Below are 23,063 nucleotides of genomic sequence, written 5' to 3'. Positions count from 1 at the left end.
ATGCTAAGAAATGAGTTTTCACCTAGAGCCTCAAATGCACACATTCCCCAGGACCCAAAGTGGCCGGCCCACAGCCAACTCCATCAGTCACGGGGAGAATGAGAACACACTGACCACGGTCAACAATATCCATTCTGAGCATTGGCCGATCACAGGAAAGACCTTCTAAAGTGCTCAGGGTTCTTGGGTTCTTGGGGGGTGAACCTGCATTATACAGAGGCCTTGGATCTACACAATAAATCTCCTGCACTACTGTATATGCGATCCAATGCAATAAAAGAGTTTGCAGATTTAATATGGATTTAAGAGCTATTTCCTGCCTTCCCTTGTTTGGAAGAAATCAGCCTGATCTCCAACACTTCCATAAAAGCTGGGGAAGGATCCCCCCCACCTCCGCCCACCCTCACTTGCTGCAGTGAAAAGGGTCCTGCCCTCATGCTGTTATTGACTTACGCCCCCTGAAACCGTCCATCAGCCTGACTCAGTCACAAAGCCTCGTTCTTGCGTGACCTTGAAGTGTAGAGTCAGCAGCCCCAGACAGCCAGGAAGCAGGTGGGCATGTTGGACTCCTTCCGGCAGGCACATGGTCAACTTCACTACTCTGCACTTTTCAAATTCTTTAACTGCTCAGCAAAATGTAACAGGACGCTGAGTAAAATTATGCACCACAGCATAATGAATAATAAGCTCAAACCAGTGCTATTTGAGAAATGCGCCACACTGGAGTTCCTCAAAAGTGTCATCCTTCTGGAATATATTTGCATAATAGCTCATCGCCACACCTGAAGTGTCAAACCTTACTCCTGGGTATGTGTGTGAGAGCTTTCTCAACCGTCAGCAAAGCAGCAGGATGGGGCCAAGTTCATCATTAAGTTTCTCAGACATAACAGCATTCAGGCACAGACCAGAGATTCCAGTTGAGAAAAATCTGAGGCAGAGAAGGTACATGGAAGAACCGGCCTCAGACACGGGGCATGTCGGCCACGGAACCAGGGAAGGTTCAAACTCCCGATCTGCCACGCTGTCCTGGAGGTACCACAGGGGACGCCTGGCACCTTCTCTGGCTTGGAGCCTAGTTAGGACCACAGCATTATGGCTATAAAGGTCGGACCTTCATGCTGTCACTCCCCCAAAATAAAAGGTAGAGAGGAAGGGTCCCTTCGATAAAAGCCATCACTTGCTTTTTATTAGGAACCTTTGGATTTCAAGTGACGGAAAACCCAACTGGAAATGACTTAAGCAAAATAAGGAATTCGCTGGCTCACACAGCCCGAAGCCCCATTAGGCCTAGCGGGACCCAGGGGCAAGGGTGTGTCATCAGGAATCACTCTCCGTGTCCCGTGGCCCTGCATTCCTCAGTGTTTGCTGAATCCTCAGGCCAGTCTCGTCTCGCTTGGTGGGGACGAGAAGGCTGCGAGCAGCATTTGGCCTGCGTCCCACACCACCATGGAGGCTAGGAGGAAAGAGAGGATCAGCCTTTCCTGCTCGACTCCCTGCCCCGAGGCCCCAGAACTCACCCAGGCCAGGCAGAATCAACAGATCTCTGGGACTCTGCTGTGAACTCTGTCTTCTATTGCCTTGGCCCTTTGGCCATAGTGTCACTTGCTTGTCTGTTTCTTACCTGAGGCCTGAAGTCCAGAGAAACATTGTACGCAGAGCTAAGTTTCGGCAGAAGGAGGTGAAATCCCAGGCAGGCCCCGCACGGGCTGTAGGTTCTCAGTCAGTCCCAAGTCCTCGCCCTTTGGCTGAGCTTCACGGACACTGAACTCTTTTGAGGTCCTTTTGGCTTCTCAGTCCGCCTTGCACCTTCCTTTTATCATCGATGACTAAGAATGTTCCTTGCTGGTATCTCCTTACTTCTGTTCCTTTTGGAAAGTTTGGGACTTGGTCCACATTCCTACCCTGGCTGCACGCATGAGTCCCAGCACCCACTGTTTTCCCAGACGTGGCCCTGCAGTGGCTGAGCTATGTTAACCCCAAAACACGTCTCCTTTATCAGTCTCAAAGTGATTCTTAAGCATTTTTAAGTTACTTAAAATTCTCGAATTTATATGTGCTCCCAGACAACCCTGCATTGTCCCTTCTGTGGAGGGAGATTCCTAAAGACCTACCGTTAGCTCCTAGGAAAAGTGAGGGCCTTTTTTTCATTCCTTTCACAGATGTTTGGAGTTACTGAACACCCTGGAAAATTAAGGGCAAGTGATGGCTTCCAAGAGGAATTTTTCAGATCAGCCATTTAAAAAGAAAATTGCATCTTGAATTAGTTCAACCACCTTTCTGGGCCTGAGATTTTATTCAGGACTGCAGGTGGTTCCTCAGGGCCCATGAAGGCCACAGAAGCTGCATTTCTGCTCTAATCCCATGGCTCCAGACCTGGAAAGGAGGCTCACATTGTCGGTGATCACAGATTTCCCAGTGTGAGAGGTCCCATGCTCACGGCTCTGGCAGGGCTGGAGGCGGCAGGCCACACCAGACGGTTACCCCTCATGCCTCCTGGCTCGGGCTCTGGAGCTGCTGAGAGCCAGCCAGGCGACCATACAGACCAGGGCCCGTGAAGGAGGCAGCCCTGCTGAGAACGGCCGCGCCGTGGCCCCCGGACTAAAAGAAGCCACTTCTTCCAGAAGTCAGGCACACTCAGGGAAGGGGCCTCGGGGCCTGGGCTGCCCTGCCTGTCCTTCCAGCCCTGCTCCTGCTCTGAACAGGGCTCTTGTGAGGGCACCTCTTTCCTGTCCCAAGTGAGCCCTTTAACTGGCATTCACTGAACCGTCTCTAGTGTGGGAGGCATTTGAGAGGGCACGGGACATAACGGAAAGTGGTCAAGGCTTGGAGTAAGACCAGACCTGGTTTAAAGTCTTGGCTTGGCCACCGACTTGTTCTGTGACCTTGGGCAAGTTATTTAACTTCCTGAGTTTCCCTTTTCTGATCTGTGAAATGAGAAAAATGAAATTCTACTTCCAGAATAGTTATACAGGCGAGAATGAATATATCTGGGAAGGTGAGCAGGTGTTTAGTAAATACAAAAACGAGAACCAGTACTGCGCTATTGTACTACTGTTGCTAATTGCAAATTTTAATTATAGTGCTCCATTTTACTACCAACCCATAAGCCAAATAAGCTTGCTACTTTGCATTTGAGGAAAAAAAAAATGCCTTTTGAGAAACTCCATGCTTTGCACAAAGATCTTATAAACCATGCTTAAAATAGCTCAGTGGGTAGAGAACATCCAAAAAAATCTTCCCCTTGTGAAAAGGTAAAAAATAAAATGTGACGTCGAAAACTTCTCTCTTTGACGGCCTTGCCCAAGTCAGGCACCCAACGGCCTTGTCCTAGTGCATCCTCATTAACAAACCATGCGGGAAGACAGAGATGCTGGCGGGTAGGCAGAGAGTGAAAGTGAGGGGCTGGAGAGATGATGAACAGCATCATTGAAATGGACCTCTATGCACCGGAATATTAAAGCCTACGGGTCAAGAGTTGGTAAAGAAAATGTAATTTTTTTTCTTTTCTTTTTTTTTTTTTTTTAAAGATTTCATTTATTTATTTGAAAGAGAGTGAGCAAGCACAAGCAGGCAGAGGGGCAGAGGAAGAGGGAGAAACAGACTCACCACTGAGCAGAGAGCCCGATGAGGGGCTCAATCCAAGGACCCCGGAATCATAACCCAAGCCGAAGGCAGACGCTTAACCGACTGAGCCACCCAGATGCCCCGGAAATGTAAATTTCTGATTTTCATTTAACCACACATACATAAGATTGGATGATGAGGGCCTGGCTTAGGCAACACTTTAGTAAAATAATTGAGAGGTTTTAGATTTTAGAAGGCATGAATGAGAGCCGAACATCTGGCACACAGGAAGTCACATCTACTGCGAGCTGAGTAGACGACATCTGGAACAGGCTAGAGGGGAGGGTTAGAGACAGCCCAGTAAACATCTGGATGAGGGCGGCGAGAATGCCTGAGGTCTGGACCATTTCAAAACATAGTGCTGTTTAGCCTGAAAGAGGGCCGTGAAGGGAGTGATACGTAGGAGGCACAAGGATGCCGGTTGCTCAGGCAGCAGCAGGTGTATCCGGGGAATTGCGGCATCCAGGTGAGAACACAAGGAACAGATCCAGCACAGTGAAGAGCCCACAGCCGTGGCAGACAAAAGCTCACCAGGGCTGCCTAAGAAGGCACAAGGGCTGCTCCCCCCAGAGTCGAAGAGGCTGGAGGACTCCCTTCCATGAGCAGCACAGGGGGGATTCTGTAATTCCAAGGGTCCGCTTCTGTATTCCAAACCCAGGAAGGCACTGGGAAATAACACAGTAAGATTCACGGGAGCCCACGGAGACTAGATGAAATATTTGGATCATATAGTCTGTCGTTTGATAAACCACAAAATTGTGACGCTTTAGAGATGTTTTTCAACTCAGGCTGCTATGTTGCTCAAAGAACAGGACCAGGCTCTGTGACGGGGTAAGGCATCAAAATGAACACAGCACTTAAAGGTGAAGACTGATATTTAAGGGGTGTGTGACAGCGCGCTGTCTGTGGATTTGCGGTTACATGGTCCATACTTGGGTCCTTTCAGCGGTTGGTATGATTGTGCTCTGCCATTTCAGAAAGGATTTCTGATAGGTTGTAAAGACGTATAAAATATGTCTAGACATAACTGACTTAAAAGTCAAATGAGAGAAGATAGAAATATAGGTAAGGAGAACAAAATGGGCACAGGATTAAGGAGGCACAGAGAGCCAGTCAACCCATTTTACAGAGGAGTTAACTGAGGCTCATAGACTGAATAAATTTCCCAAACACCTAACCAAGCCTATGGGCTGGGACTTTAATTGAGATCTGACAGACTGCAAAGCTCACACTTTCTGACGTCCTACCACCGCCTCAGGGAGAGCTGAGGATTAAGTAATGCTGATTATCTTCTTGCTAACTAGGGTGGGACCAAGCAGAATACTGCGTTGGATGTTTTTGCAGACCAGTCACATGAAGTGACTCCTATTGGTTAAAGCCTAGCACAGTGCCCTCGCGTAGATGCTTAATGCTCATTTGTGGAGAAGGATAATGCCCAGGATGATTTGACATTGTATTTTATTTTTAAAGATTTTGTTTATTTGAGAGAGAGACAGAGACAGCACTAGCGGGGGGGGGGGGGGGCGGGGTGGAGGAGGAGAGGGACAAGCAGGTTCCCTGCTGAGCGCAGAGCCCGTGTCGAGGTGCTCGATCCCAGGACCCCAGGATCTTGACCTGAGCCACCCAGGTGCCCCTGATTTAACATTAACCATTTAAAACCAATTTAAGGGGTGTCACGCACCCCTCAAATATCAGTCTTCACCTTTAAGCGCTGATAGAAATATAACCACCATGAAAGCTATACTTGTCTTTCAATTTTAGTATATGTGCTGCCGAAGCGAGCACATATACTCGTCTTTCAGGTAGCTGTTCTATGCATCTCCTGATAGAGATGGTATTTTACATCTTATACAAGACTTCTGATCTATCCAAACAAACTCATTATTAATGGAACGTTTCATTCATTAGGGCTGAAGACAGTCACCTCCTTTAGGACCAAGATATTTGCTGAGGTAACCAAAAACACGAATCAATACTTTCTGGCCTAAACATTTGTTTCACGTTAATGACAAAGTTTGGTTATTTAGTGATTGTTTATATAGAAGGAGAAGGGTGATATATCATAATATCAGAATTTGTTTCTAAAGCTTTTAAAATACTCTGACGTAAGGGGATTTATACACACAAGGCACTATTATGATAGTGCTTTTTTTGCCCTTGCCTGTAATTTAAGTGGAGACCCAAGGCAGAGCTCATTAAGACAGATTTTAAAGCCCTTACTAATCAAGAGAACATCAGTTTAACAGCGAACTTAGATTTCCTTTCCCTTTTACACAATATTGTGGGACTCAATCCATTTAAGAAATAGAGAACACCTACTATGTGCATGGCCCCTTAGGGACACAAGATGAAAAAGAAACAAGTCCAAACTTGGAAACAAGTATAGTTTATGCCAACCCTGGGTAGAATTTGCTGATGGCCACAAGGCAAATGTATCTTCCGAAGACAGCTGCTATAATACCTCTCATCCCCAAGGCCTTCCTGAGCCTTACCACTCCTACATCAAGAGGTGGAATCTGGGTGAGTGTGGATGGATGGGAAATGGGATTGGGGAAGGCGAGGACGGTTTCATGAAGGGCACAGCCCAGGGCAAGGCTTGGGATGAAAAATCCACAATATGTGAGGTATGACAGAACGTCTTGGGAAATAAGCTGGAAATTGAGATTAAGACTGAGGAGGGCCTGTATCTGTGCTGCCCAATGTGGTAGCCTCTAGACACATGTGGCTATTGAAATTTATTTCATTACAATTAAATAGAAGAAGTGAAAATTCAGGGGCGCCTGGGTGCTTCAGTCAATTATGTGTCTGACTCTTCATTTCGGTTCAGGTCATGATCTCACGATCTCATGAGATCGAGCCCCGCATCGGGCACCTGGCGGGGCATGGAACCTGCGTAAGATTCCGTTTCTCCCTGTCCCTCTGCCCCTCCCCTCCCCGGTTCTCTCACTCCAAGAAAAAAACAAAAAAGTAAAAATTCAGTTCCTCAGTCACAGTAGCCCCATTTCAAATGGTCATCAGCCACGCATGGCCAGTAGGTCTGCCATATTGGATGGTGCAGGTGCAGGTGCAGAGCATCTCCAACAACGCAGACAGAGCTCCTTACTGGATAGGGCTGGTCCATGTAGTATTCCTTCTTCTCCTCAGGCAGCTTGAGCCACCACAGGCCTTTGAGACAGCATGGAACCTGGTGCTCTATGTGCAGAACGGACGAGAGTGCAGGGGAGTCAGGAGGGCAGAGGACACATGTGTTGGGGAACAGGAAGCCTATGGATTTCAAGACAGCCCAGGAGGGGGAAAACAGACCGGCCATACTTACCACGTGGCTGGTGATTTACTTATCAGTTCCTTAGGATATTAAAATGGTTTCATGGGGCGCCTGGGTGGCTCAGTCGGTGAAACATCTGACTTCAGCTCAGGTCAGGATCTCAGGGTCCCGGGATCAAGTCCCGCATTGGGCTCCCTGCTCGGTGGGGAGTCTGCTTTTCCCTCTCCCTCTGCCCTCCTGCTACTTGTGCTCTCTCTCTCTCTCTCTCTCTCTCTCACTTTCTCTCAAATAAATAAATAAAATTTTTAAAAACTTTTTAAAAAATATATAATGGTTTCATTACAGTGCTGGGCTCACTGGAGACTTGCAGAAACAAAGCCTGCTTTCAAAGGCCCGACAGAAAGCCTGGGAGGGGTGGCAAGGGAGAGGAGGCCCAGGAGAGGGGACAGCCCCCCGAGGGCACTGGCTGCAGCCCAGGCTGGGGGTGGCATGCCAGGGTATCCACTGGCAGCACGTGCCCACCGCACCTCCAGAGGAAGAGTTTCTTTGACCAGCCTTTGGCAGCGAGGGGACGACTAGTAAACAACTGCACAGAATCAATGGCTCCGTAACTCAGTGCTCCTTGGTGGGCCGTGGAGCAGGGAGAGATGCTCTCAGGCAAGCAAGCGAGCAGTCATTAGCATTTGAAATAAAAGCCAACAGTTTAAGATAGTTACAATGAGCTTTCCAGGGCCTTTGCAGGGATCCAGATGAGATTTCCTGCCATTTCCTTTCCCGCTACCCACCTCTTACTGTGCTGAATCCCATCACTGATCTTTTAAGCAGCCAGGCACCGGGCTCTGTATTCTGAAGCTTAATACAAGGTGACCAGCCAGGGTTGTGCATCAGGTTTCCCCCAGCGGGACCAAACATTTTCTCCAACTTGGCTCCTTCAGCGAGACCTCGTAGAGGCTGGACAGCCTCATCCGTGCCCGCAGACCCTGATGCCCCTCCCCACTGGCAGCCAGGCCCAGCAAAGGCAGACCCCTCCCACACATAACAGCGCTAAACTGGGGACATAATGGCTCACAACAGAACCATTTATTTGTGACACTGAATAAGGAAATGGGAAGCCGGCTCTAGAGGCCCATACATGTAAGTAACCCACAGAAGCTGACAGTTCAAGTACCATACTGAATCCTGCAAGTGAGGAAGCCAAGTAAGCAAACACAGAACACCAGAAGCATCTTGCTCCACACGGGTGTTAGGATGCCACCCTGCACTTAAACCTCCCCACAGAGCTCGCCCATTCCCCCTTCCTCTCGGGGACACTTAAAACCCTTTCCAGCTCAATGGGGATGCATCTTGCTTATGTCAGATTCCAGGCCAGAAAGACTGGCTCCTAACTTAACTGAGACTAGGAGACACAAAGGAAATCTTTTATACTAACGATCCAGTTGAAACAATCTTACACTTTCCTGCATGGTGAAGAGCAATGGCATTGCCAGTCCTCTTATTTACAAGTGTAAATGTGGTTTTCAGAGCTCCAAAATGATACCCCAAGTTGTCTTCCCCTAAAGAAACTTAAAGTACCAAGTCAGTGCCTGTCATTTTCTTTTACTCTCTGGTTCTGTAAATATACATGGCATCTCTTTAAACAAACACAGAAGAGGACTTGCGCTTTTGTGCAAAATTTCACACAGGTACTTGTTGTACTGCCCAAATCCCACCTCTCGTGAATATGAGAAACCTGCCAGGAACCCAAAGGGTCTCCCCACCGCTTCCCGGCCTCCCAGCACTGGCCCCACAGGGAGTGCTCAGGTTCGATTAGTTCTCCCCCAGGGCACCCCTAAATGTGAGTTTGCCAGATGCGCTGGACGTAGTCATGGTAAACACCTGTCAGCATGGGTCGAGGGGAGACAGGGACTTATATGAAGAGCAGTCAGAGAAGAATCACAGGGGCGCAGGCTCATGTGGGGCTCTATGTATATTAACCCATTATCTCCTCACAGCAAGTCTGTGAAGTAGGTCCCCTCATTTTGCCCCCATTTTACAGAAATGGAGAGAGAGGCCTGAGGTCACCAGCGTTAAGTGGCAGAGGTGAGATGTGAGCCCAGGCAGGCGGGCACCCCAGGCTGAGTTTTAATCACCACCTCCTTCTGCCTGTCCCACAAGTGTGTGCATTTTACGTCTAAGGGGAGAAACAGACAGCACAGACCTCCTCCATTAATGGTGTCTTGTATAAGACATAAAGAGCACATCGTCAAGTGCCAGAGTCGTGCAAAATGCAGACATACTGCTGAGGGTGGATTGGGGTTTATGGGGCTCAGCGCAGGGAAGGCTGTAAGTTGCGGGGAGGAGTTCTGGAATAAAAGTCTGCCTCCTCTGCCCCAGCAGCAGATGGGCCAGCTCACCAGCGTTCTCCACCACCTGTTCGAAGAGGACTTCTGGAAAATCACTTAGTGGACAACGACTCCACCTTCACGCCTTCCCTCAAGAAGTAACCGCCCCCACTCCATCACTGTTTGCTGGAGGAAATTTATGACCGGCCAGTCCACGCAGTCAAGAAAATACATAAATCATCTTCTACAAGTTTAACGGCGCTCTAGAAAACCCGGTGTTCTCCCTTATGTTGAGCTGTGAAGCGTGCACACTTGCACACGACACGCGTATTTAGGATACTCACAGAGGGTACCGCGGAGAGAGGACATGTGCCATCCGGGGGCAATCTCTGCCAAGCAAACAGGACGACGTGGGCTCCCTCAAAACCCTTTCTAAGGGCAACTGCAAATACTCAGCAGTGTGAACTCATTTTTTCTGCGCCACCAGTGAGACCTGGACTGGTACCCGACTGCAAATCTGCAATCAGGCCCATTCAGTCCCCCCGGGCTGAGTAGTGAATGGAGGGAGCCCCCAGAGGATATGTTCAGCCCCCAGCCAGTGAGGCATAAAGCCTGAACCTTGACACGGAGGAAGGTCAAGGAGCATCCAGAAGCATGAATTCTAGCAAAAGAATGTTAGCATCAACTTTGGGATCTTACTTGTAGTTTTTCTCCCAGAATTTCACTGGTCTAACATAGGAGGTGATGAAAATGACACTCCCGAGGAACGGGCTCAGTGGAGTAGAGAAGATGGAGGTGACAATCGTCTGAAAGAAAAGTATGGCGGAATCTGAGAATTTTGGGTTAAGGCAAAAAACCCCCACAAACCATTTTTTTCAGTGTTATTATATATCGAAATATTATTTCAGATTTTGACTCGTTTATCTGAAAGCCGTTTTCTCGCCAAGGAAAGAAAGGAGGGCATGAAGGTGATCTCTCTGTATACGGAGTCAGGAATATAAAACTTTCAGTAGGATCCTGCTAGGTCTCGTTTTGCCAGCGTGAAAACCAAATGCTTCTCATAAAAATCCCCGCGGTCTCAGGGTGATTTATGGCAAAGACTTAATATCTGAGGTTTGAAAAAAACCTCTTTTTACTAGGGTATCATTAGCAGAACAAAACACACTGTGCTACATTTACGAAAGTATTAAGGAGCTTTATAAATAATTAAAATTAAATTACACTTTTTAGAAGAAATAAATAGCATGGTGTGAGAAGGCAGCATCTCTGTTTCTCAAAGACTCTCCCCACTATTCAAAAAAATATATTCTTTATGATATATTGAACACCGATGGCTCAAGTCATGTCTGGTTTATAAGCTAAAACTGTAGACACATGAAGTCACAGCATGTTGCGCTCTGTATGGGTTTCTCACTTACTGATGGGACTCACTTTTACACACCGTGGTTGATCAGAAACATAATTGTCCAATATTAAAATTAGTACTGCTGCCATATTTGGATGAAAACCAATGAATTGATCTCTAGAAATCTGAGAGGGTGCCTGGCACAGACAGGAAGACTCTGTGTCATTGCCAATCAGGACATAGAAGTGATCCAAACGCCTTTATATACTCTCAGCCACGTGCTGGGGAGGGGTGGCTGTGGGGACCTCACCACCCATTTATACATAAATCCAGAAAAGGAGAGCCTTGTGCTGTCATAGGCACGTCCCCAGGTATTTTCACAGACTTAAGCTCAGAATTTTGCTTCAGGAATAAGTGTGTCTTTATTTTATTCTTTTTTCAACTTGCTATTTACTGCCAAGCAACTTCAGGAGTGAAATGACATATCCTCCATTAATAATCCATTCTGGTGTTGAATTGTTTGGGTAGCAAAATGATCTCTATGGTGCTACAATTTAAATCCAATTCCTTTTATTTTGACCTCGGTTCACACGGAGAGCTACAGAACAATGAGCTACTGTGAGATCTATTATCACCCATCTGTTTTCTCTTCATTGGAAAGCTGAAAATATCTAAATACCTGGGTCACAAAACACACCAAATTAACCATGCCCCTTGTCTCGGGAAGAAAAGAGAACTGCATGGGGGATGTCATGGAGTAAAGGTACTGAAAAAACGTGAGAAGGCAGAGCCACAGGGGGATTTCTCTGGTGGGAGGAGAGCAGGAGGGCACTGGGGGGTTTGCAGAAAAACCAGGACGAAGCCACACGGACGTGGGGCTGAGCAGATGCTAGAGAGGCTGGCCCTGCTCTTCTTTTCGATTCTGTGTATTTCCCCCAAGATTGTGTTGTCCATTTTTTAAATGCCAGAGACAATTAGCCAGAAGTTAAGTCAGGAAAGCAGTGCGAAGCTGTAAATAAAGTTCAATGGGGTAGGAAAGGAAAGTTTAACAGGTCTGAGGTAAGGCAGAAGTGAATAGGTGGCCTCAGAGGTTATTTTATTTAGGGGAAGATCAATAAAGAAATACAGCACGCTCTGGGCAAATGTAAAAGCCTGTAGGTATAATTGCTCACACAACGCTGAGAAGTGGGGACTCCTATGAGAGCCTGCACATGGAGCCCTCTTTGTTTCTTACCCACAGGGAGAGGGTGACTCTGTCAAAAGCTTCCATTAGCGTACATTTAAAATGAAAACATCCCTGTCAGTCCTTAAAGTTAAAAACAAACCATCTGAAGCTCAAAAGGACATACCAAAGATAAATTCTGCAACCTTCCCAATATACACATTTAACAGAGATAATCTGGCTGCGTCTGTAATTACTAGAAGACAATGGTCTTGCATGGTCTCTACACATAGTAAAAGGGTGAGCATTCTCATCCGTCCCTGGAGGTTACAAGCTCAGAAACTAAAAGAGGCTACCGAGGGAGAAAACATGCTAGTACTGGAAAAAGCAATTTACTAAACAGTGCCCTGCTGGCCTAAACGCTAATTCAGTTCCAAAATGGAGCAAATTAGTCCCTTCCTGATGCCAGGATTGAACCCACAGCTTCTTAATAGAGTGATAAAATAATTAACATTTCAAAATTAGTAAAGATCCAGGCCTGGTGCTTAGGAACCCCATAGCTTTGTCTTGACGGCTTAGACATCTGGTTTTCTAAACTATGATCTCATTATATTCGGAATGGTATAACGTTGGCTTCCAGATAACACATATCTACCTTTACAACTAGTCAAGGATGGGAAGGTGTCCTGGGATAAGGGGAAGGGGGGGTGACGGGTCCTGTTAGCTGTCACATAACTGCAGTGGTCAGGCTCCCAGGTCACTTTGAAGGCTCTGTATCTCAGGAGAAGGGAAAATGTGGATGTCACTATCACGGGCAGTTTTGGGAACAAAGCACGGGGATCGATCAAGTGTTCTAAAACAGAGCCACCAGATGCCCAATGAAATCTACATCTCAAATGTTCAATTTCTTGAGAATGAGTCCACCCACCAAGAAAGCACTTAGATTTAATATGCACCGTGTGCAATCTGAGGTGGATACTAACACCGTGTTTATTCTTATAGGAGATATTAAGTGCCAGATATGAAGTGCTTGTGTGTGTACCCTCAGCACACAAACAGGTCAGGTAATTGAAAGTTATGGCTCCCAGGAGGGTCTTAACTCAGCTGTGGTACCATAAGGAGTAATTAGTATCGCTGAACTCACCTAACAAGGCATAAATAGGCACAAGAAATGCTACAGATCTGCATGGGACCAAAGTTAGGATAAAATTGGGAATCATAAACTTCAAGTTTCACGTTCTTTGTGCAACTCCTGAACCACAAATTTGCATCATCCAGTAGTTTTCATTTAATAAACAGGCTGTAAACTCTAGATAGGATGCCTGAGACACACTTCAGAAACAAATAACAATCACCTCTTTTTCAGCTCACTGTCTTTGTTTTAAAGGACTCTTTAGAAAAACCAAAATTACTGGTATGGTAGAAAATGATTGCAGTTAAAGGGGAAAAAATTGTGTAAGAGCTCACACTCTTGCAATTGTTTTTTCCTTAGCTTGTTCTGCCAAATAACCTTGAAACACTTCAGAAATATCATTGCAGGTCTAAGAATAAGAGCACAGAACAGCATGCATTGTAAGGCCAGCTCCTGGTATGCTTAAAAAGATGCTTTTAAACAGATGAGTCTGGAAAAGGGCATTGTTAAAAGCCTAGAATATATTATCCTTTAACAATTAATCCCACATATGTTTCCATGCCTGTACACGAAGTTCAGGTCCCAGAGACTGTTCGTGAATCGTCTTAATGAGCCTGTGTGGACATCGTATGGAAGGAAGCTATAGAACTGGGGGTCACACATGCCAGTGGGGTAGGGATCCTGGGCAGGCTTTTGAAGATGAACATTCCAGGATCCACCCCCTGAAATGTGATTTTAAAAGTATGTGTTGGGCTCTGGGATTTCGTTATTTAACAAGCTTCTCCAGGGATTCCCATATAAGTAGTTCCTGAAACACATCGTGGAAAGCACACGTTTAGGAGGTATAAATGAGGTGGGAAGGAAAGCCTTTGAGGGCAAATTTTAGGCCTGTGTCAAGGATATTTTTGTCTAATCTCTCTCTCTTCAAGAGTATTTTTTATTAATCTCTCTCTCTCTCCACTTACACACACACCCCACACACAACTTACCTGTGTCAAAGTGATCCCTACAAGGAGTATCTCAAGTTTGTTTTGAAGTAAATTAAAACTAATTATCATCATGGGCAACACTTAAAAACAGACAAAGAAACCAAATGAACCTACGCACGATAAAACTAGGCTTCTTGGCTGAGAGCAGCTACAAAACAAAACCATCTATTAGTTTTTTTTGTCTTTAGAAGACTTTGGGTAATTCTATGTGTATCTAATTCTGGGTTTTGAATATTACGCAAGTATATGATTACCAAACTCTATCCTGATAGAGTCTTAGATGATCTATAATAGTGTATCAGAGCCATTAGCCCTATCCACCGTGTTTAATAATAGCAGATCGATTTACACTATTTTGCACAAGTCAACTGAACCATTTAAGCAGTAACTTTCCACTTGAAAGACAGGGTATCTTAATGCAGATCTGGGCGTGGGAAATGGAAGAATCAGAGAAAAACAAAGTAATCCTGGATATGCATTAGGAAGCAGGGAGAGTTCAAAATTAAGCAACATCTTTTAAGGCTAAGTGGCCTAAGGGGAATCCAAAGTGCCTCCCCACGTCCCCATTAAAATGTAATCTTAAAGACTTTCAAATCTTTTCATTGCCAGGATTCAATGAAAAGCTTGCATCCATAAAATGTGACTCTCAGCTGGTGGGTGAATATAGAAGCCCAAAGGATACGAGGGACGGCAAAGAGCTGAGCAAACACATGAAATGAAGAACCCCAAGCCATCTGCCAAGGAGCCACGTACGTCATGACGAACTGTAACTTGTGAAGCAGGTCCCCGAGCTGAAAGCAGAAGGAAAAGATTCATCAGAGACAGCAACAGACAACCGGGCTGGCAGCTGAGTCAAGGTCACCTACAGCCGGGGGGGGGGGGGGGGGGGGGGGGGGGGGGGGGAGCTATTGTTCTCCCTCCTGCTCTTACCTTCCTTTGTCCTACACGCAAGGCAGCTGTTTTGGGAAATTTTAAAACAGACCCAAAATGGTCTGAGTGGTTCCTGTCCCCAGGTTAATTACTCCAGCCAGCAGGTGCGGCGTGTCCCTGCGTCTCTGCCTTTCTCAGAGGAGCACTCCCAGTTTGCTCTTCCAGCCTTCATACTGGGTCGTTTAGGGGGAGATTCATACAAAAACCTATCATCATGGCCACTGTTCAACTTAAAGCCCTTCCGCGGCTCTTGCTGGAGGAAAGAGCTGCGTACCACTGAAGTGCCAGTTACAAGGCACTTTAGAAAGCCACGACAGGCTGCTGAAGCTGTTGTGTTCGCTCGGCCAGGCAGCACCGGAAAACGTGGAGTTCTGGGAGTTGCAGGGGGTGAGGAGGGGAGACCTGACGCGGACTAAGGATGCTCGAGATTCAGAATAGGAACATGCCAAGAAGGATGGACAGGAACGGGTGGGCCTGGCTGGGGCCCTCCGCTTTGTGGGAAGAAGCGGCTCGTGAATCCCAGATGCGAATTCCACGGCTCTTGCTTCCACGTGCAGTGAGCATCCTACTGGCGTCTGCCCCCAGACTCCACATACATACACTCTTTGTGCATTACGGAAACTTCAGGCGCAATGTGTTTGTTCCTAGACTGGCTAGCATATAAGATAGTAAAATAGATTCCCCAAGGCCAGGATGTGAAATGAGAAGAACAAATGGAATTCTTAATTAGGCTCAACGGGTATTACGTAGGACAACAGAAGACCACCGAGAACAGGAGGCAAAAGTTGGGAAGCAGGGCCATTAGGGAAAGGTTCAAAGCACCGAGATGACTTAGCCGGCCAGCAGAAGGCCAGCCTTGTGATTTGGGGACCAAAAGATGAGGTTGCTCTGAATTGTTCCGTGAAAGTGGAGTGAGGCAGATGAGGCTCATCAGAGACCTCTCCAAATCTTCCTCTCGCCTTTCTTGTCTCCCTGCTCTCCCCCCGACAACCCAGTGCTGGAGAATAACTCCAGAGTGGAGTTAAACATGGTCCGACAGGGCACAGAAGAGGAACGAAGGGTCAAAGTCCTCTAAAGGCCCAGCAAACATGGAGTTTGTAAGAAGGGAGAGGCAGCAGGTTAGGAACAGAACCCCAGGGGTCTCAGTGTGTCCATAGACCCAGCGATGAAACAGCGGAGTAGAGAGAAGGAGGGCGGAGGGCCACTCGGGCGGGGGACAGGAACAAAACAGAGAAAGAAGGGAGGACAAACAAGGAAAGGACAATGGGAGAAGAAAGGTGACATGCTCGGACCCGAATAACTGTAAAGAGTACAAGTCTGGGAAAGAAACACAGACGTCTGGTTTTTGCTGATAACTTTTCACTTTCTTCACTCTTGCTCGCATGCATCAACCGCAGAGGGCTGACTGCAATTGGCTTCCAAGTTCTTTCAAAAAGGCCACTTTAGTTCTAATCATGGGGACTTTAAGCTTCCTGAATCCATTCTGGTTGGGACTGCCAGCTCCCAGTGCCTCAGACATGCTGGCGGCTGAGAGGATGGTAGTTTATTCCATTATGTCTGCTCAAGGTCACATCTCTTAGGTTCACAGACAAGACTAGTCTTCTCCCTACCACCTGATTTTTCACCAGTCAGTAGGTGACTTGGTACAGACTGAGACAGACAGTTCTAACATAGACTCAAACCCCTGACTCACTTCTTTTAAGACAGAGTATTATCTTTAAAGGTCAATCTCATTGCCTTTCATCTCTGCCATGAACACAAGGAGAGGAGGCATATGCTAATCACCAAAGGGAAGACTCTCAACACATGACACTGGACTACATCAAAAGCCAAAGTCTTTTGGCTGAGAAGTGGTGCCTGGCTCTCTTGCATTAACTTGCTCAGTTACACCTAACCAAATTCTATCACACAAAATGCCTCTGGATCTGAAACCCTTTAGTCACTCCACTGTCGAGTCTAGTTTTCCAGAATTAACCTGTGACTCGTGCCTAGGTGAAAACTACAAGCATGAACAAGATTACCTTATGTGATGCATGGCCCCCCGAATACCCAACCATTGGATCAGGGGTTACAGAAAGTTACTCCTGGAGGACTTTCCATGTATGACTATATCCTGGGAGGCTTTTAAGCCACCTTGTGAAAAAGCTGTTAAGTAGGTCAGGCATAGCAGCTACAATCAGACAGGAGCCCTAGGGAAAGCCTCATCTGCAAGTTTAAAGCTCTAAGTGAAACTTGGCTGCATCATGATTCAATGAATCTATTACAATTATTTTTTGCTTAGCACAGCGACTTGTATTTACATATAAGCAAAACCAGTAATCAGGCACATGCACTCTCACGCTCTAATTGCTGCTGAGACCCCAGGTATCTTTGCTCTTTTCCTGTGTCGATGTCTCAGCTTTTTCATAAACATCATGTTTAAAAATAGAAGTTTTGTGAAAGATTTTCAATATGCGACTCACAAAATAGACTCTGCTGTTCTCACTGAAGAAGCCAGAACTCCTGAATGCCACTTCTTTGCATGTCTAGGACTCCTCCACCACACAGTTATTTAATCTCCTCCTCAAGGCCACCAGAAAAAGGACGTACTATGGATGTGGCAGATGTCAACACGGTGCGATGTTTGAGCATGGGCTTGAGGACAGGCTGTGTGAACTTGAACCCCAGCTGTCATCCACCACAGGGATGATAACAGTACTTCCTTACAGTGTCATCTGATGATTGACATCATCTTTGTTCAGCACTTAGACCAGTGCCTGGCAACTGTAAGTGCAATATGAGAAGCTGACAGATAGATGTTGGGACAAGTAGAGGTCATCTTTTGGGATGTACTTAGCTTGCAATCAGGAAATTCTAGAGCCCCCCTTTAAAACAATGGAGACTTACCAAGTCAGGGGGCCACTGGCTGAGGTTAGACAGTGAGTCACTGGCCCATGTGAAACCAGAGGTCAAAGTGCCTGCCTGGTTCTCTGCCTGGGGGTAGATATTTCTACCTTACCATGTCTCCCCAAGGCTAGGAGCCCTTCTTAAAGACAGCAGCAGGAAAACCTGCCTGACATGCCTCAGCTGAGGACAGCAACTCCTCTACTTGGCCTTCCTGCTGACAGGCAAGGGACAGGGTCCCAGGCGTGGACATGCCACATATGGCTGTGGCATATGTGTGTATACAGAAGGGACCTCTTCTGTATACACACAGTGACGAAGAACTCTGATCCATCCTGGAACATCTCTTTCAGTGTAAGTGCACAATTAATAAAATATGACACCATCCAACAAGCCTGGAGACATTCAAGCAGATCTCAGAAAGGCAGGCCTCTTGGTTCCCTGAGCTTCTTGAACACACAGCTCCAAGAAGATGGATATGGCTTAGAATTTTATTCCTAGAAGTGTGGAGAGGTACGTTCCAGGTTAAAAAACCCAACTTCATATTTTCCCTTTACACTTTGTCCTTCTCCTCAAGAGTGAAATCAAGTGAAAGAATGAAAAATCCATGGGTATTCAAAAGGTGATGCCTAAGCACAAAAGGAAGCCTAAATGTTGATCATTAATGAAAAGTGTGTATGAAGAGGCACTTGACATCTTATTACACCATTGTGTATAAAATCATGAAGCATTTAAGATTAGATTGATTTGGTGGAAACAGCAACATTAACACCTTTCTCGTAAGTGCTGTCACATACAGCATAACATTGCACTGAAGCACTTTAAATAGAAATCCACTTATATTGGCTATGAAATTACACCTCAGTAGGCAGTTCAAGGCCTCTACTTTTATGAAGCTTATCTCACTTCTAATGTTCTGCTTCCAATATCCTAAATCTTGGCCCTATGAAAGCACAATAAACTTCACAAGTTACCCAAGTATGACTATAAGAGAAATCAAAATCATTTGGGCCTTTTCTACTGAAAACACTAGGAAAAGAGTAAATAAGGTCACAGTGGAATGATTCTGGCTGTTTCCCAAAGAAAGACACCATAAACATTCTCAATTCCAATGACCCTTTTTGGGAATATCTTTTCCATTAGGTGTAGACAATGCTGTTATACCTCTGCTATAGATAGGAAACCCCATCTGCATAAATTCACAAACTATCTTAAGAAAAATGTCACTAAATGAAGATGATCCAAACCTTTTCCTTGCTAATACATTCTGAAACAAGATGTATGCCATCTTTCCTCAGGGGACACCCTCTCCCACCAACAAAATGACTCACAATTTATTGGATATTTTGATATTGAACACTGTCTTAGGGAGCTACCCATAGGCTATTCCATTCGATTAAAGTAGAATTTTCCTTCCCAATCCCAACCACCACCTTTCCTCCTACTGATCTAACCCTAACTCCAGCCTTACCATCTCCCAGATTAGTTGTATCACGTAAATTTTCTTTCTTCTTTTTTTGCATTCTGTGGTCAGATTCAGCTAGTATCCTTCTCAGAAAGATATGCAGCTTCTCATTATGAATGTCTGAACATGAAGAAGCATGCAGGGCTGAAAGGAGTCCCAGAAACCAGCTGCTGAGTCAAAGATGCACTGAGTTCAGGATGAGGGAACACGGAGGGAATAGAGACTCTGGAATGCTTGGAAAGGAGGTGATGTGAGGAGCAGGAAAATGTTCAAGAAGGAATGGAAACATTCAAGAAGGTGTGAGTAACACCTCAAGTGTGGGATACCACTTTTTGGGGGAGGGGGAGCACCACTGTTACAGAATAAAAGATTGATAACAGCAAACATGATAATTAAATATGGAGACATTAGCTTTAAAACATAAATATTTTCAAATAAAGCCTAGCAAGATGGATCAGAATTCTGTAAGTTAGGTCAACATATTCAGGTAGGGTTACAATGGATTACAAGACTGAATTTCAGAAGGTCAGAAACAGATTCTACCTCTGTATACAATGTGTATTGGGAGCTTATTAAATAGCACACAGTTTAGCAAAATATCAATGTGCTTCAGGGAGCATGGTAATGCACAAAGGTTACCAGCCCACTGCAAAGATAATAGAAATGGTCTAAAATATTGTAAGGAAAAAATGTAATTAATAGTTGAAGTCAAAAGAAGGGAAAACTTCCAATAGTCAGAACCAAAAAGGGAATTTAAGATGAGAAAAATAGGGGCACCTGGGTGGCTCAGTTGGTTAAGGGTCTGCCTTCAGCTCAGGTCATGATCTCAGGTCCTGGGATGGAGCTCCACATAGGGGTCCCTCCCCATTTCTTTCAAATAAATAAAATATTTTTTAAAAATAAAATAAAATGAGAAAAATAAGTCTGAACTGACACTGGAATGACCCCAAGAGGATACAAACATGGATGTGGATCTTAGCAGCTTAGGACGTGGATTTTAATGGACTTGAAGGGCTGGCTGCCATGCCCACACACACACACACACACACACACACACAAAGTGAATTAGAAAAACCCCACCTACCATTGCTGGGAAAAGGCAAAAATCTTTGCCTTCTTCCTAACATAGAGTAGAATCTGTCACCCATAACACACCAAAACCTTAGCCATCATAATGTAGAAGAGTGGAATTTAAATTTAAACTATTCCAGAAACATGAAAAAACCAAGAAGCTGTAACATAAAAAGTAGGGGAGGATGAACAAAACTTTCTTGCAAAAAAAAAAATGCATACAGTCTTCAAGGATACTTCTAGAACCAGAATATATAGGTCTCCCACAGATAAAACAACAACCTCCCACTAAAGATTAGTCCACAATGAAAATTATAAACCACGAAAGGAAAATGAGCAAATGAGAAGCCAGTAAATTCAACACACAAGATAATTGGCATCCCAAGAATTTTATGTAATACAGTAATATAAAAGAATCTAAATAAATGAGTAAAGAGCTGACATAAAAAGTTATTAATACTAAAAGAGTAACATAACATGAAGAATGAACAAATGGAAGTGAAAAAGAAAGAAATATCAATTCTAGAAGTGAAAAGTGAAGTCATTGAAATAAAAAACCCCAGGAGGTGGTTTAAAATCAGATTAGTTACAGCAAAAACAGAAAGCCTAGAAATGGAAGATCTGAGTAAATTACCTAGAACAAAGCACAGAGAGAGGAAAAGTTTTTTTTTTTTTAATCTGAAAGGCTAAGAAACATACATGACAGAGTAAGAAGACATACATATGTCCAATTGGAGTTCCAGAAAGTATAGAGAGAAAGGGGAGAGGAAGTATTTGAAGGGCAAATAGCTCAGAATTTTCCAGAACTGAGGAAAACGTGAGTCCTTGATTGAAGAAGCACATCAAGTCCTGTAAAGGATAAATAAAAAGAATCCACACCTTACTGCATATGATAGTGAAAATGCAAAACATCAAAATCGAAGAAAAAAAATCTTTCTTACAGATTACCTACAAAAAAATTTTGGATAATAGCAGATTTCTCATTAGCAAAAATGTATCCCAGGAGACAATGAAATAATGTTTTCAAGATTTTAAGAAAGACAATCAAGTTAGAATTCTGTACAATATTAGGATTAATTGTACAATTAATCATAAAGCTAGTAACTCAATTGAAGGTGGAACCAAGTACTGGATGTCATATATATTTAAGATATGAGAAGGGAATTTGGAGTTAAAGTGTTGTCTTTGGATTGCTTGAGAGGAGGGAAGAGATTTTAATGAATTTTATCTGCTAATCAAATGTGCTTATTAATAATTTAAGAGTAACTACTAAGCCACCAAAGTATTCAATCTCTGATGTATGTCAGAATCACCCAGAGAGCCTGTAAAACAAAGACTCTGGTTCCCATCTGCAGAGGTTCTGATTCAGTAGGTTTAGGAAGGAGCCCAAGAATAACATCCCAGGCGATGCTGATGCTGCCTATCTGGGGACCACACATTGAGATTCACTACACTAAAGGACCAGAAACAGAATATTCAATTTCCAAAGTGCTAGAGGAAAAAGGAATTAAGAAAATGTCCATTCCATTCAATAGAAGGCCAGAAAGAAGGGGTAAGGGGACAAATACAAAGCATACATATGGAGCAAAAAATAGGACAGAAAAAAGTACAAACATATCAGTAATCACAGTAAATGTAAATGAATAAAATTTGCCTATTAAAATATAGAGATTCTCAGTCTGTATTAAAAGGCAAAGTCTTGCTAGATGCTTTTATAAGAAATATTAAAATGACTTAAAATGTTTTAGGTAAAAGGGTGATAAAAAAGATACCAGGTAAATTCCAATCAAAAGAAAGCTTGCTTATCTATATTAATATTAGACAAAATTGACTTTCACGCAAAAAAAAAGGATAAAAATCAGTACATCATGATAAAAGGGAAGAGTCATGAGGAAGATAACATGATTGAAATGTATGCATTTAGCCAAATAGTTTCAAACTATCTGAAGTCAAAGTGAACAGAATTACAAGGTAAGATTACAAATCTGCAATCAGAGGGAGAGATTTTTAGGACATGCATCTCAGAAAATGATAGTTTAATTAGACAATAAATAAATAAGCATAGAAAACATTTGGCCAATAGAATTCATAAGCTTTGTCTAAGAGAAAAATGTATTAGAATCCTGCAGTCAACTGAAAGAGAAGAATAAAATGTTGAAGCATATATACATTTATAAGAATTAATGACTTACTGAAAAGAAGTCTTAACCGGTGCTGAGAATTAATATCATGCAAACGTCTTTGCAATCGCATTAGCAGTCAATAATAAAATGATGGCAAAATAATAGCAACAACGATCCCAAACTTTGCATTTAGGTGTATCCTCAACAAATACGACTCTGAATTAATTAAAAATGGTAGCATCTAGAAAATATTTAAAAATGAATAACAATAAGGGGTGCCTGGGTGGTTGAGTGTCTGACTCTTGGTTTCAGCTTAGGTCATGATCTCAGGGTCATGGGATTGAGCCCTGCATTGGGCTCCATGCTCAGTGTGGAGTCTGCTCTAGATTCTCTCCTTCTCCCTCTGCCCCACTCTCTCTGTTTCTCTCTAAAAAGATTAATTAAATGTTTTTTTAAAAATGAATGACAATAAAAAGCAGTAGTACCAATCATAACAGGTGGGACTCAGCTAAAGTACTTTGTAGAGGAAAAAATATAGCCTTAAAATATGCATCTTGGAAAAATTTCACAGTTTACATTGGAAGGCTATTTTTAATATAAAAATGAACAAGAATATTGTAAGAAAGAAAAATATAGATGTCCTTATCTATTAATATAAATGCTGAACTCCTTAATAAAATATTTACAAAATGAATCTATAAATGTATTAAAGTAATCATGATCAAATTTGGTTTATCCCATAATGGCTTAATA

At 44.1% G+C, this 23,063-nt stretch overlaps 1 protein-coding gene across 3 annotated transcripts in view; it reads right to left on the bottom strand.

The window, feature by feature from the left end:
- The window catches only part of PCNX2 (pecanex 2), a 297,035-nt gene that overhangs the window by 71,874 nt on the left and 202,098 nt on the right, over window positions 1-23,063 (bottom strand). For all 3 annotated transcript variants that reach the window (XM_027596146.2, XM_027596147.2, XM_027596148.2), the window contains 2 exons: window positions 14,521-14,629; window positions 9,910-10,039 (listed from right to left, as the gene is read on the bottom strand). In XM_027596146.2, the coding sequence (XP_027451947.2) occupies window positions 9,910-10,039; window positions 14,521-14,629 (239 nt within the window). The remainder of the gene's footprint in view (window positions 1-9,909; window positions 10,040-14,520; window positions 14,630-23,063) is intronic.

Source organism: Zalophus californianus, chromosome 15 (genome assembly GCF_009762305.2).
Source record: "Zalophus californianus isolate mZalCal1 chromosome 15, mZalCal1.pri.v2, whole genome shotgun sequence".
Lineage (NCBI taxonomy): Eukaryota > Metazoa > Chordata > Mammalia > Carnivora > Otariidae > Zalophus > Zalophus californianus.
The sequence above is the reverse complement of the archived record's forward strand: the minus strand, read 5'-3'. Positions and strand labels throughout refer to the sequence as shown.